At 37.7% G+C, this 13,715-nt stretch overlaps 1 protein-coding gene across 1 annotated transcript; it reads right to left on the bottom strand.

Annotated features, from left to right (window-relative positions):
* Positions 1-1,595: 1,595 nt before the first annotated feature.
* LOC121516940 (SAP domain containing ribonucleoprotein) lies at positions 1,596-9,556 on the bottom strand. The gene is made up of 11 exons (XM_041798375.1): positions 9,513-9,556; positions 6,983-7,082; positions 6,783-6,826; positions 6,618-6,685; positions 6,229-6,280; positions 5,913-5,986; positions 5,582-5,619; positions 3,278-3,303; positions 3,125-3,193; positions 2,910-2,996; positions 1,596-2,798 (listed from the first exon to the last, which is right to left on the bottom strand). Exons 1-11 carry the CDS (start codon positions 9,543-9,545, stop codon positions 2,757-2,759), a joined length of 633 nt encoding a protein of 210 aa, XP_041654309.1. The 5' UTR covers positions 9,546-9,556; the 3' UTR covers positions 1,596-2,756.
* Positions 9,557-13,715: the final 4,159 nt, after the last annotated feature.

Genomic DNA, 13,715 nt, shown 5'->3' with positions numbered 1-13,715 from the left:
GCCAATTTTTGTTCCTTTGTACCCATTTATGCCCATTTCTACCAGTTTTTTTGCACAATTTTTAAAAACATTTATTTAACCTTAATTTAACCAGGTGAAAAAACAACCTCATTGAGATTGAAAATCTCCCTTTCAAGAGTGTCCTGGCCAAGACAGCAGCAGCTGCACAGAGTTAAAGACAGACAATGACGAGTAGTCATATGAATAAATGTCAAACAAAAGTACACTGAAAGAGAAATCAGCAAGTATTTGTTAAAATCAGCTGAAATCAAAACACACCATCCAAAACATTTGCAGACAGATCTGACTGCCTCCAAGTTAACCAACCTCCCCTTAAAAGTTAGAAATGAGACCAGCTTACTAAATTTAATGTCATTTCTGCAATGTATTTTCTCAAATATTGCCTACTTTAGCAGTCTTTACCTATTTTTACTGCTTTTAAACCATTTTTGCAACATTTTTCCCATATTTGTTGCTTTGCCCACTCCCCCCCCCCTCATTTTTTTATGTTGTACCTTTTTTTTTGCCACTTTTTGCATTGTTTGTTGAAACTTTTTTGTTCATTTTTGCCCCATCTTTATGCCACTGTAGGCCAGTTTTTGCAACTTCTGCCTTGTTTGTCCACCTTTTGCCATTTTTTTGCCTTTTTCTCAAATTTTGCCACTTTTCTTTGATTTTTGCATTGTTTGTTGCAGCTTTTTTTTTGCCTGTTTTTGCCACTGTATGTCAGTTTTTGCTGCTTTCTGCAACTTCTGCCTTGTTGAGCCACCTTTTTTGCCCATTTTTGCCTCTTTTTCTCAATTTTTGCCACTTTTCGCCCATATTTGCATTGTTTTTTGTTGCTTTTTGCCACCACACCCCATTTCTTCCACATTTTGCCCCTTTTTTACTATTTAAATCAATCTTGCAACTCTTCCTCCAGTTTTTGTCTTTTTTTCAAAATTAATCTATTCTTTAAAAAAAAAAAAAAAAGTTGTCTCACTGTCTTCAATTTTAATTTCTGGTATCCTGACATTTGTACAGGTTATTGCCTAGCTATGAGGTCTGGCATTACTTTTCTCGTCATTCAGTTCAATGTGCCCGTCCACACTGTTAACATTAATAATAAAAAGGTAAAAAGGTAAAGGTAAATAAAAAGGTAATGGGTTTTATTTTAAGAGTTTTATATTTTGAAAAAGGCTATGCTGTGCTACAGCTTGAATAAACATTACTTCTGTTGCTTTGATGAGAGTGGTTATAATTCAGGTTAATGAAAGTGTGATCACACCTTTTCTTTACAATCGATCATGATTTTGCTGACCTCCATTTGGCCTGGCCCCCAGAAAGCTCTCCTCTTCACCCCCCCCTTATGGGCGGCCTAGCAATCGCCAGATCATAGGGGTGAAATCAGAGACGTGTGCAAAGGTTAAAGAAAATCCCTCCAAGTGTTACTGACAAATCGTATTCACAAGCAAGGGATGAACTTGAAGCCCAGTGACCCTGACTGTGAAATCTCATCAGCTCATCCTTGACTCAGAGTGGTGAAGTCTGGATAAAAGCTTTGGCTATCATTGGAAAAGAGGCTTAAAAAAGACAATCAGATGACGTAGATATCAAAAAATTGAAAACACTTTATTTTAAATCACAAAACGTTATAAAATGGACTGAAAACTCAAACCCGAGTTCCATGGTGCACTTAAAAGATAAGACCAGGCTGTCTGACAAATCAATAGTACAATTAAATACTCAGTAAATACACAGACGTGAGTCAAACCATTTGAAAAGAATAGCAGGAAAATGTTAATATTATGTCACATGGAATGAAATACAAGGTTTATAATTTAAATTAGCAGTTTCATCTCATAAAACCGTTTTAATCCAATTACATCTTCAGTTTCATTTAGCCCTTGTACAAATGTATTACATATTTCTGTTCCTAGAGCCAGAATCATTCATTTTTCTCTTGTTCATAATAAAGACACTTCTAGACACTGGGTTAATGTTAGTGCAAAAGGATGAACTTAACATTATTCTTCACTCCTCAAAAGATGGGAGTGCATCACTGAGTTATTGATCATTGCATTGCTTTTTTAACAGTCTATTGGAACTAAAACTCTCGTTAAACAAACACAAAGATCCTGATTTAAGAAAACGTTCACTGTTAAAGGCCAGACTCTTAAGCAAATACAACTTTTCCTACAGTTGCTTCATGGCAACATCACCTCTAACTCAAATTTTCAGTTTGATTGGGCTTATTTAGGGTGGTTTAACGCTTTGTTTTAGCTTCAGATTACATGTTTTTATTATGCTGAGTCACAGATAAACAGTAAGAAAGCTTTATCTGTAAAAACAAAACGCAACCAAAGACTCTTCCCTTGATTTAAGAAAACTGAAATTAGCTTAATTGCAGCTTTGAATAAAGATTAACACTGATGTTTCTATCGGTTAGACCTAAAACAGGTTTAACAAAGAACAATCAAACATACAAGAAATAAACAAGAACTAAAATATGCTCCAAGGCTACAAGGATCTAGAAAAACAACGCTTTAATTAAGGATAGGAGGGTTTATCAAACGAGAGTCTAATTTACATCTAACAACTGGATTAGTTCCCAAATTTAATTTAATGATCTTACACACCCATCTGTTTTCAATGTATTTAACTGTACCTTTGATTTACAGGAATTAGTAGAAATTAGTGACGTGTCGTCTTCGGGATTATTGGTTGTGCAGCAATAAAAATGTTTTACCAAAAAAGAAAAATCTCTGAAACATCCTTCAAACAATCCCAAATCTTTCGGCACGTTTCAGCTTCTTTGCCTGTGGAAAAAGACACAACAAATATCACAAATAAGTTCTCTTAACTCTGTCCTTCTGTTCTCTTTACAAGCATGTTGATGCATAGAGAGGGAGTAATGGAAATAAACTCACCTCAACATCGGCCCCTCCAGCTGAACCTGCAGTCGTTAAGACTCCAAACCTCTCCTTCCTCTTCTTCAGCTTCTCATCCTCTTCCAGCTGTAAAACATGTCAGGGTCAGCGAGATTCTCAAGGTAAGCATAAAAAATGGCAGAAAAACAGATTTTAAAAAGCTCAGAGCGAATAGGGGACAAGATGGTTTTATGCCTGGAGGAAAGCTGACTCACCTTCTGTGAAACGGATGAAACGTTTATGCCAAATCTTTCTGCCCTCTTCTTCAGCTGATCCATGTTGACCTGCATGAAACAAAAAACCCTCTCAATGTCATTTTATTATCTGAGCTGTTAAAAATATAGAAAACTACTGATAAAAATACTTACAGCAGTTTTACTGTTGGCAGTGAGACCTGTTTGGAGGAGAGAGGACACGTTACTTTGGAAGCAGTAGGGCTGGGCAATTAATCGAAAAATAGATTAAATCGCAATATGGCCTGCTGCAATTTTCAAATTGCAAAAGGTGCAATATTTCTTTGAACTGAAATTTGTGTCAAAATGCCACTTTTAAACTTTTTTTTTGCAGCCGAGATGTTATGCATGACATATTATGCAATCATTTTGGTATTATATTTAAGAAAAGTCTACAAAAAATCCTACCTTCTTCATTTTTTTACTTTTTCTTATTAGATATAAGAATGACAAAAACCCTTCAGTGCAATAATTCCCATGCAATTTGCAATACGGGTCAAAATCATCAGAATTAGACACTTTTAAAGGATTTTTCAGCCCTTTTTAAGGAATAAAAGAAGTTAGGGAATAATCGCATATCAAATCGCAATTGCAATACTGGGGAAAAAAATTGCAATTAGATTATTTTCCAAAATCATTCTGCCCTAAGAAGCAGCAGATATAAAAACTTTGAAACTCTGTCAGCAATAATTATGGTAGATTTAATCTAGGCTTAATTAAAGGAACAGTGCGTAATATTTAGCCTAGTAGCATCTGGAAGAACCTATCTAGACCTAAGTTAGTGTTTAAACACCAATATATTAAAGTATATTATATTAAAGTAAATATATTAAAGGCACAGATGGCCTAGTGGTTTGGGATGCGCCCCATGTACACGGGCAGCCAGGGTTCAAGTCCAGCCTGTGGCACCATTTCCCGCATCCTCCTCTATCAATATAGGCATAAAAAAGCCCCCCAAAAAACCCTTCTTATTAAGTTAGAATAAGCCTTTTGTTCATGCATAGGAATGGTCCACTCCACAGACCCTGCCATCTTGGATTTTTACATCTTGCATGTTTCTACAGTACCACAGAAGTACTGTGACACATGTCGTTTAATTTCATCCCTGCTTGATAATCGACAGTCATCCGAATGTTTATTATTAGAAAGTGGAAGTGTTTAAGAACAACAGCCACTCAGCCGCAAAGTAGAAGATCATAAAAATCACAGAGCGGGGTCAACGGCTGCCAAAGCACATGGTGCATGAAAGTCTCCAACGCTCGGCTGATTCCACAGCTGAAGAGTTCTGAACTTCAACTGGCATCAATGTAAACCCAAAAACTGTGCAGCAGGAGCTTCATGAATGGGTTTCTAGGGCAGAGCAGCTGCATGCAAGCCTCACATTAACAAGTCCAATGCCAAGTGTCAGATAGAAGGGTGTAAAGCAGACCGACACTGCTCTGTGGAGTGATGAATCATGCGTCCCTGTTCGGCGGTCAGATGGGAGAGTCTAAGTTTGGCAGATGCTGGGAGAATGTTACCTGCCTGACTGCATTGTGCTGACTGTGAAGTTTGGTGGAGGAGGGAAAATGGTACGGGGCTGTTTTTCAGGGTTTGTGCTAGAACCTTGTCTCCAGTGAAGGCCAATCTTGATGCTTCAGAATACCAAGGCATTTTGGACAATGCTATGCTTCCAATTTTGTTGCAAAAGGTTGGCAAAGACCCTTTTCTATTCCAACATGAATGTGCCCCAGTGCACTAAAAAGGACTACAAAGACATGGTTTGATGAGTTTGGTGTGGAAGAACATGACTGGCCTGCACAGTCCTGACCTCAACTCCATCCTGCACCTTTGGGATGAAGTGGAACAGAGATTGAGAGCCAGGCCTTCTGGTCCAACATCAGTGCCTGACCTCATAAATGCTCTGCAGAATGACTGGGCAGTAACTCCCACAGAAAGACTCAAAAATTTTGTGGAAAGCCTTCCAAGAAGAGAGGACGCTGTTAAAGCTGCAAAAGGGGGCCAACTCCATCTATTGTTGTTACAGTCTATGTAATAGCCAAGCAGTCAAATACTTTTTTTCCATATCGGGCATGTCTTTGGGGTGCAACTAAACAATGACACAACTTTAGCTACAACTTGACAAGTTTCAACAAAGGGTTAAGTGTCATATCGGTAGCATATGGGCCAGTCATTCAGGGATGGTAAGATGTAAGACTTCAAATATTTTTTCCAGCACAGTTAAAAAAAAGGCCCAAAGCTTCACAGGTCTTCTCCTGTCAGTCACTTGAAACTCTAAGTAATTGTACTTTTATAAGTTCTAGTCCAGAGTTATGCTGTCTTTATAGAAGTCAAGTTCTAAGACTTTCTGGGAAAGAGAAGTTCCTAAACATCAGCAGTTACTCACTGGAGAGCAAAGACAATCATTTCAATGCGAGTTAATAAAGAATGAAAACAGACCTGAGGAGGGAGTGGAAGCACTGGTGGTTGTGCCAAACCTGAAGAACAAGAGCGTCGTCATTTCAACATGGGTGTGAAGATAATCAACATCATTATAATTTACTTAAATTATAATTACAACTTCATATTACATTTAATGTTACAGTATACTTAAGGTTAAAATAGATATAGTAATAAAAGACATGACTTTTGATACGAAAAGGGTAAAGACTCAAATGTGATACACGGCATATCTCACTGTTTTCTACCAATCCAAGTGTCAAGTTTCAGTGTAATCCATACTGTAAAAACCTCTTAAGATATTCACAGACAGATCACGTTGAAGTCTTACCTTTCAGCACGCATGGCCTTTTTGCTTTCAGCTGTCGCAGGCATGTTGAAGCGTTCAGCTCTCTTCTGTAGCCGCTGAGGAACAAAAGGTGAAATGTAAAATAAGAACACACGTGCTGCTCATGCTGCTGTTGAAAAGGTAGAGCGATCTAAATGCACTACTTCAGCGATGTAAAAAGTCCTCTTTGAACTGGTTAAGCTCCCTTCTATTCATGTGTTGATAAACTTCCACATGTAACAGTATGCTAGTGTACTAAAATTACCCGATTAAAAGCTTTTGGCTGCATCATTGGTGAATACTAAAATATCAGACTTACTTCACTAGCAGAAGATGGAGCTGTAATCTTCACCACCTTCTTCTCAGCCGGCCTGGAAGAAAAATAAGGACACAATCAGAAAGAACAAAAATTAAATACACTTTAGAAGTAAAAACTAATTAAATAGAAGATTTACTGAATGTAGGACACTTCTACAGCAAATCTGAGGACCAATTATACTTCTTCATAACCTATTAGCCTGATAGCTCTGCCTTCTTGATAGTCGTTAAAACCATTGCTTGTGCTGGGGCACACGAAAAAATACTATTCAGATTAATTTGAGGACCAATATAGCATATTAAAAAGTACATGAAAAGTTTGGTGTCGTTACATGAAGGAGAGTGAAACTGCATATCGGTGTTTTTAAAACAGTATGATGATAAACTTACGGCTCGCTCTCAGATTCTGGATCCTTGCTGACTTTCACATTATTGGCACTTTCAACTTTCGTGAAGTCCTGAAAGAGAAAAAAAACCATTTATCACGACCTTACAATTTGCTTTAAAACAATCTAAGAAAGTCGTGAAAATGTTTATTGTGAAAAATTAGATTACCTCTGTGTCCTCTGCCAGCACGTCATCAACGTCCACATCTTCCTCTGTGGTTTGTGGGAAAAGGGTGAAGAGAACAGTAACGTTATTGCAATGGTGATACCAAACATGACATGGAAACAAAAACAGGAGACACACACACGCTCTCTCTTTACATATTAACTCCCAAGGCACCTCACATTCGAACTGGTATTTTGTCTCACCATGCTCCTCTAGATAGGCCTGCAGTCGGGCGATGAGTTCTCCTTTATTTCCCTTGGTTTCCAGACCTCGGGCTTCGCACTCCTGCCTCAGTTCAGCAAGCTGAAACAACAAGCGAAGGATAGGGATGAGTATCACAAAACCAGTACCAACACGGTACCGGTACCACTACCAATACATCCCTTACCCACCAGACTGAATTACAACACAGCTATTGATACTTCATTTCGATACCCTGCCACCCAATGGAAGGCAAGAAATACATTATGGAATTTTTGTGATTTATGTTTTAAGTTACACGGGTTTCCTTTTAGGGGCTGCACGGTGGTGCAAGGATTAGCACTGTGTCCTCACAGAATGAGGGTTACTGGTTCACTTCCCAGCCAGGGCCTTTCTGTGCGGAGTTTGCGTGTTCTAACCATGCATGAATGCGTTCTCTCAGTGTTCTCTGGCTTCCTCCCACCACCAAAGACAAGCGCATTAGATAAATTGGTGATTCTAAATTGCATGTTGGTGTCAGGGTGAGCGTGCCTGGTTGTCTGTCTCTATATGTCGGCCCTGTGATTGACTGCTGACCAGTCCAGGGTGTACCTCGCCTCTTGCCCTGCGACCCCCAACAGGATAAGCGGTATAGAAAACGGATGGATCCTTTTATATCCTTTGTTTGACTGGCACCTTATAAAGATATTTCTGCAAATCATTTTTGATACCCAGGCAGCTTTTATTCTCCTGCTGACTTTCAAAACAGTTTTTACCCTTAAAAATATCAGTTCTGGCACTGTTTAGGCACAGGCATTGTATAAAAAATATCGATTTAGCACCGGTATCGGAAAATAAACAGCCCTAGCGAAGGAGAAACTTTCACCGTAACATGCCAAATACAAATTTCCTTGCTGTTCATCCACTTAAATTCCATCACTACAGAAAAGTAGGAAGGAGCCGTTTCTGTTCTCAGATTAGAGAAGGTCTGAGGTAGTGATAATGTGTGATTGAGATTATACTAAATTGAAAAAAATTTGCAATTATGATACAATATATAAACTGTATTATCAGTCTACTTGCTTGGTTATCATAGAAAATGCAGAAAACAATCATAGTTGCTGAGTGTGTGTTTCTCAACTCAAAACAAACAAATAATAAATATCATTAAAAAAACAAAACCTCAAGTTTCTACAGTTCTGCTTTTAAAATAGAATAATATTAAAAAACACACAAATTTTCCCTTTTAATAAACAGTTCTACAAACTGCCAGAAGCACTACTGTAATCTTAGTGGCCTTTCTGCAGGCATTTTTGTAAACCTTCCAGTTACTACTTAATACCAAAAAGGTGTGGCCTTTTATGTAATAATGTAAATGCACAACCTAATATGAAAATTACCGTTGCGATTAGATTAATTGCCCAGCACCAGGTTGACAGTCTTTTTGGACCGGGATACAAACGGTTGCAGGACAAGAAATAAACAACGAAACTCTCAAGGCCCTTTCTTTTCAACAAATGTGATGCCTTTATTCGGCATGGACACGTGGACCTTAAGTAGCACACTTCAACATGCTTGGCAACATGTTTAAGATTGAGGCACCAAGGTTTAAATCTAGTCTCTCTGTTTTTATATTAGCATGCAGTTTACACTTAGCAAGCAAACATGCAGTTGTATGCTCCTTCAAAAGAAACCTCATCTTTGACACAACCCAACAAAACGGCTATTTTTAATCTATTTTATCGTTCAAAACAATTCTCAGAACAATCTGAACACTGATGAACAGGGATGTTTATTCTGGCATCATCCACTTTGTAACAAATCCAGTATTTTGCATGTTTATCATACCTTTGCTTCTAAAAAAAATAAAATAAAATCAATCTGCAAAAATCTGACACCAGTACTAGGTTTATTGTTTTGTTTTTATTTAGAAACAAACATGATGTACAAGTTTTGTTTCATGATAAGCGTCAGTGGATTGTACTGAAAATAGTAGCTACCTCTGCAAACATGCCATTAACTCGTCTGAACATTAAATAATTTACTAAATCAAACGATCCATAGATGGTTCTAGATAAGTTTGGGAGCCAACCAAGCTGGCTTATATTGCTGAAATGAGCCAAATAAGAAACCCCAATTCCTTATTTTATTCCTTCTTTTCAAAACAGCCAAGCGTAAAGATCAGGGGCTTTTGAGGCTAATGTTTGGCTCACATTAGCATGACAGAGATGTGGAAACCACGTCGAGTTACGTCAAATAAACACGAGGTGCCCAACAAGAGCTGCTCTATTCATTTACTGGTCTGCATCTGGTCGTGAATAGTCCTACAGTTACTATTTTTACTTCTCCCAGTCCGGTTAGCTTCGTTGAATGAACAACGTGAACTCACGCCGGTTATTAGCTTCACAGACACACAGATACATTTACTGCACAAAGTGCCAGAAAGACGCTACCCGACTGACTGATGTTAACACTTACAGATATTACAACATTATTTCTACTCTTAAATGTATCTAATGAACATAATAAAAGTAAAATTTAAAAATCACCAACCTTCAGCTTCTGGAGCTCTACTACTTCGGCCATCTTTCTTTGTTGATGTATCACTTCCTCCTATCAAAGAGCAGCCGCTCTACTTCCCTAGGCTCCAACACTGACGCTGCTATCTCACAGCGCCGCCTGGTGGACACACTGACGAACTCCAGGAGCGCTCGATATAACAATGAGGACATGGGCAACCCACGGTCCAAAACGCTGTAAAATGTAAATTAAAAGAGAATTTAATGTTTTAAAAAATCCCCCAAATTCTTATATTATTATATTATTCAAAGAACACAAACAACATATCAGCAAGGTTATTTTAACTTTCGATTATTCGTTAATTTTTTATTTTCATTTAGTTTAAACTTTTTTTTGTTTAGTTTTATTTAGTTTTTACTGTTGGTTTCGTATTTTTCTTTTCCTTTTGCAACAATGCTTCATTTAGGTCTAGTTTTTATAGTTTTAGAGTTAGTTTTTGTTTTTTTAAACAACATGGGATACTTATCAGAAAAAGTAAACATCACAAAATAAAAAAAAAAAATCTATTAAAACAGGCCTCTCCTCACTTTTCATTTTACACATTCAAATTTGACATTTGAATACAGCTCAAGCCTTAAAATTACCTTTGTGGGAAGTTTTCTTTTTTCAGATCAAGCCATTTTAATTTCCCCAGGGCAGCTTACACATCTGGAAAGGACCTATCAGCGCTGAAAAGAGCAGCATATATTCCCACCCAGACAACGTGTCTTTCAGGGAAGGCCTTGCATATTTTAGCAACACAATGCTGAAGCAGCTAGAATCCTACGTTGAAAAGAATGGGACAACATTCCTCTCTCAAAACTCCTGCACCTGGTCTCTTCACTTCCCAGATGTTTACAGACTGTTTTTTTTTAAAGAGGGGATGCTACAGAATGGTAAACACGGCCCTGTCCCTGTTTTTTTTTAAAAGTGATGTTGCCTTCGAATCAAAATTAGCTAATATTTTTCATGAAATGGTAAAATGCTGCACCTTCCTGCTTCCAATGTTTATGCTTAGCTGAATTAAGATAAGCTAAATATTTGCCTTCAGGCTGTATCTTTAAATAAATATTACGAATGAGATTTGAGCTTTGTGGTAAATCTTCCATTTTCACACCTTTTATTTTACCTTGCATTTACAGTTTTTAAGATTTATTTTCTGTCTTTACTGCCACATTCTGCGCTTTAAGAGTCTTTTCACTGTACTCAGAGAATCTGTTTCACCCCCATGCTTACACTACTTTTCCTGGCCTTTACGGCCATATTAAGGTCTGAGTTAAAGGGTCCACGTTAACCACAGATGAAACAGGTTTTAGCAGGATTTGCTGTGAATGCTGACATTGTTTTAAAAAAAAGAGGTTTAACAAGTGTCACATTTCGGCATATGATAAGGACACAAAAAATGTTTCAACAAAGTCACTTCATAGTTCTCGGGGTACAAGGACAAAGCCGGATGAATTTAGGGAGTCACAAGTGTTTCAATAATCCTCATTATCGTTGCATTCCTCTTTTTTCCTGCAGCACGGCCTCTCTTAGCAGCCCAACTGACCTCTGCTGAGCTAATGACACAGAAATTTACAACTACCATTTACAGTTTATTCTTTAAGGCTTTTTATTTTATCCAGGCATCATGTTTAACTTTTATACATTTATATAGCCATGGACTGGGGCAAATGTAAAGTGGTTTTCATGATGATGATGGATTTAAGGAGAGATTTTCAGTAGTAAGACGTAAAATCCGCACAGAGTTAAGAATAATTAGACATGCAACCAAAAATGGGTCAGATGACTTTAGCAGAGATTTAAGTGACTCATATTGTAAAGGCACATGCTTTGCAGAATTAGCTCTAAACTAAATATCAGTATAGACCTCATGTTCTGACACAAATCAAATGGTTTCAAACAAGTTTAAATCAGTTTATACAATTTTCTTATCAATGAGATAGTTAACACCAAATCATCATGAGGAAAGTTCAATTACAAATGGTTCTGTTGTTGTAAAATTTTTGTTCTACAACAGACAGAAGGCTGATTTATGCAAATATAATCATGCTGTTTATTTGATTTATTTCATTTTTATTTATCAATCAACATTTCCTGTAAATATTCCTGTGTAGTACATCTACAGTACCTATGAAAAGTATTACACCTTGGAGGCATTACCCTTTTATTAATCTTATGTATTAATCACGGTCAATATAATTAGGATTTTTTTGAGAAAAAATATCATAAAGACCTCTTTAATGCCAAAGTGAAAACAGATTTCTACAAAGTAATGTAAAGTGAATAAATTTGTAATGGAAAATAAGTGACTGCATAAATATTTACCCCATTTAAAGTGACTGCCCTATTTTAACTTTGGTCCAAGCAGTCACTGCTTATCAGTATTCCTGGCTACCATTACACCATGAAGACAAAAGAACACTCCAACCAACTCAGAGAAAAGGTTATTGAAAAGTAGAAATCAGGTGATCGATACAAACAAATTTCAAGGCTCCAAACATCCCCCAGAGTTCAGTTAAATCCATCATCAAGATGTGGAATGAACACATGTGTGAATCTGCCTAGATCAGGCCCTCCTCACAAACTGAGTGAGCGAGCAAGGAGACTAGTGAGAGAGTCCACCAAGACACCTACGACTACTCTGAAGGAGGTCCAAGCTTCAGCAGCTGAGATGGGAGAGACTCTGCAGACAACAGCTGCTGCCTGGGTTCTTCACCAGTCAAAGCTTTATGGGAGAGTGGCAAAGAGAAAAAAACTCTGTAGAGCTAAAGCTCACAGAAAAGGCATATAGGACACTTCATGGTCAAGTGGGAGAAAGTTCTTACATCTGGTGAGACCAAAATGGAGCTTTTTGATTATTAGACAAGACACTTAACACAAACAAACCAACCCCACTGTGAAGCATGGTGGTGGCAGCATCATGCTGTGGGGATGCCTCTTGGCAGCCGCCCCTGGAAGGCTTTTGAAGGTAGAGGGTAAAATGAAAATCCTGGAGGACAAATCTTATTCAGTCTGCAGGAGAACTACAGCTTGGGAAAAGATTTATTTTCCAGTGAGAAAATGCCTCGAAGCGTTCAGAGAAAGCTACACAGAAATGGTTTAAAGACAACAAGGTGAATTTTCTGGAGTGATCAAAGCCCAGACCTCAATCCACTAGAGGATTTGTGGCTGGGATTGTAAAGGACAGAGCTTGAGCAGTTTAGTAAAGATGAGTGGAGTAAAATTGCAGTGTCCAGATGTTGGAGCCTGACTGAGACATATCCACTCAGACTCAGTGCTGTGATTGCAGCCAAAGGTGACTCTACTGAGCACTGACTGAAAGGGGGTGAACATTTATGCAGTCGCTTATTTTACAATGACATTACTTTGTAGAAATCTGTTTTCACTTTGACATTAAAGAGGTTATTTTCTATTTCTCTCTTGTCAAAAAAGCCAAATGATACTGACCATGACTGATTTATGAAATGTGTAAAAAAGGGTAAAACATCCAAGGGAGTGAGTATTTTTTATAGGCACTGTATCAATATTATACAGCTAAATAAAAACATAATTAATAGGATGTTTTAAGATATTTTTCTGGTTCTGTCATTTACATATTTGTCTCTTGAATCTTCACACAATGTTCAGGGACAGCTGTAATCTAAGGCCCCAGACATAGTCCAACATTAGGCACTTCCCCACTCATTACCATTATAACTCAAACTCACCAGATTGTTATAGTTTAACATGTCTAAGCCAGGTAGAACTTATAACACATCATTCCAACAATGAGTTGTTTAAATTTGTCTATAGGAATCTAACTAATTATAAGTTGATTGATATTAGAATATTTTAGGGATTTGTGAGGGGCTTGGACCTTGATATTGGAGCTAGAAATCCCCCATAAAGACTTTTGTGTTTTTCCTCACCTTTTGCCCCTTAATGTCCATTAAAATACACGTCTAAGCCATTGAAAGTAATGTTAGATAAACAGGTCTCATGGAGCCTGAGGCCTCAGGTAATTGCCTTCCTTTTCCCAATGCTAATACCGCCTGTGACTTTGTGTATGTCTGCAAAAATCAGTGTGAAATATTGCTGAGAAAAATGTAAACAAAGGCTCTTTTGTCATGCATGCTGCAAACCGCTTTGTCATAATCTGACCCCGTGCCAGAGGTGGCAAGCATTAAGTTCACTACATACATGTAGTCATGTTTC

Source organism: Cheilinus undulatus, linkage group 11 (assembly GCF_018320785.1).
Source record: "Cheilinus undulatus linkage group 11, ASM1832078v1, whole genome shotgun sequence".
Taxonomy (NCBI): domain Eukaryota; kingdom Metazoa; phylum Chordata; class Actinopteri; order Labriformes; family Labridae; genus Cheilinus; species Cheilinus undulatus.
The sequence above is the reverse complement of the archived record's forward strand: the minus strand, read 5'-3'. Positions and strand labels throughout refer to the sequence as shown.

What these genes read in the sequence shown, in the direction of transcription:
- LOC121516940 (XM_041798375.1), bottom strand. Translation starts at nt 9,545, where the DNA reads ATGGCCGAAGTAGTAGAGCTCCAGAAGCTGAAG. An exon ending in TGCTGGCAGAGGACACAGAG is followed by an intron (nt 6,686 to 6,782) that starts GTAATCTAATTT and finishes TTTCTCTTTCAG; the next exon opens with GACTTCACGAAAGTTGAAAG. An exon ending in CTGCCAACAGTAAAACTGCT is followed by an intron (nt 3,194 to 3,277) that starts GTAAGTATTTTT and finishes TGTTTCATGCAG; the next exon opens with GTCAACATGGATCAGCTGAA.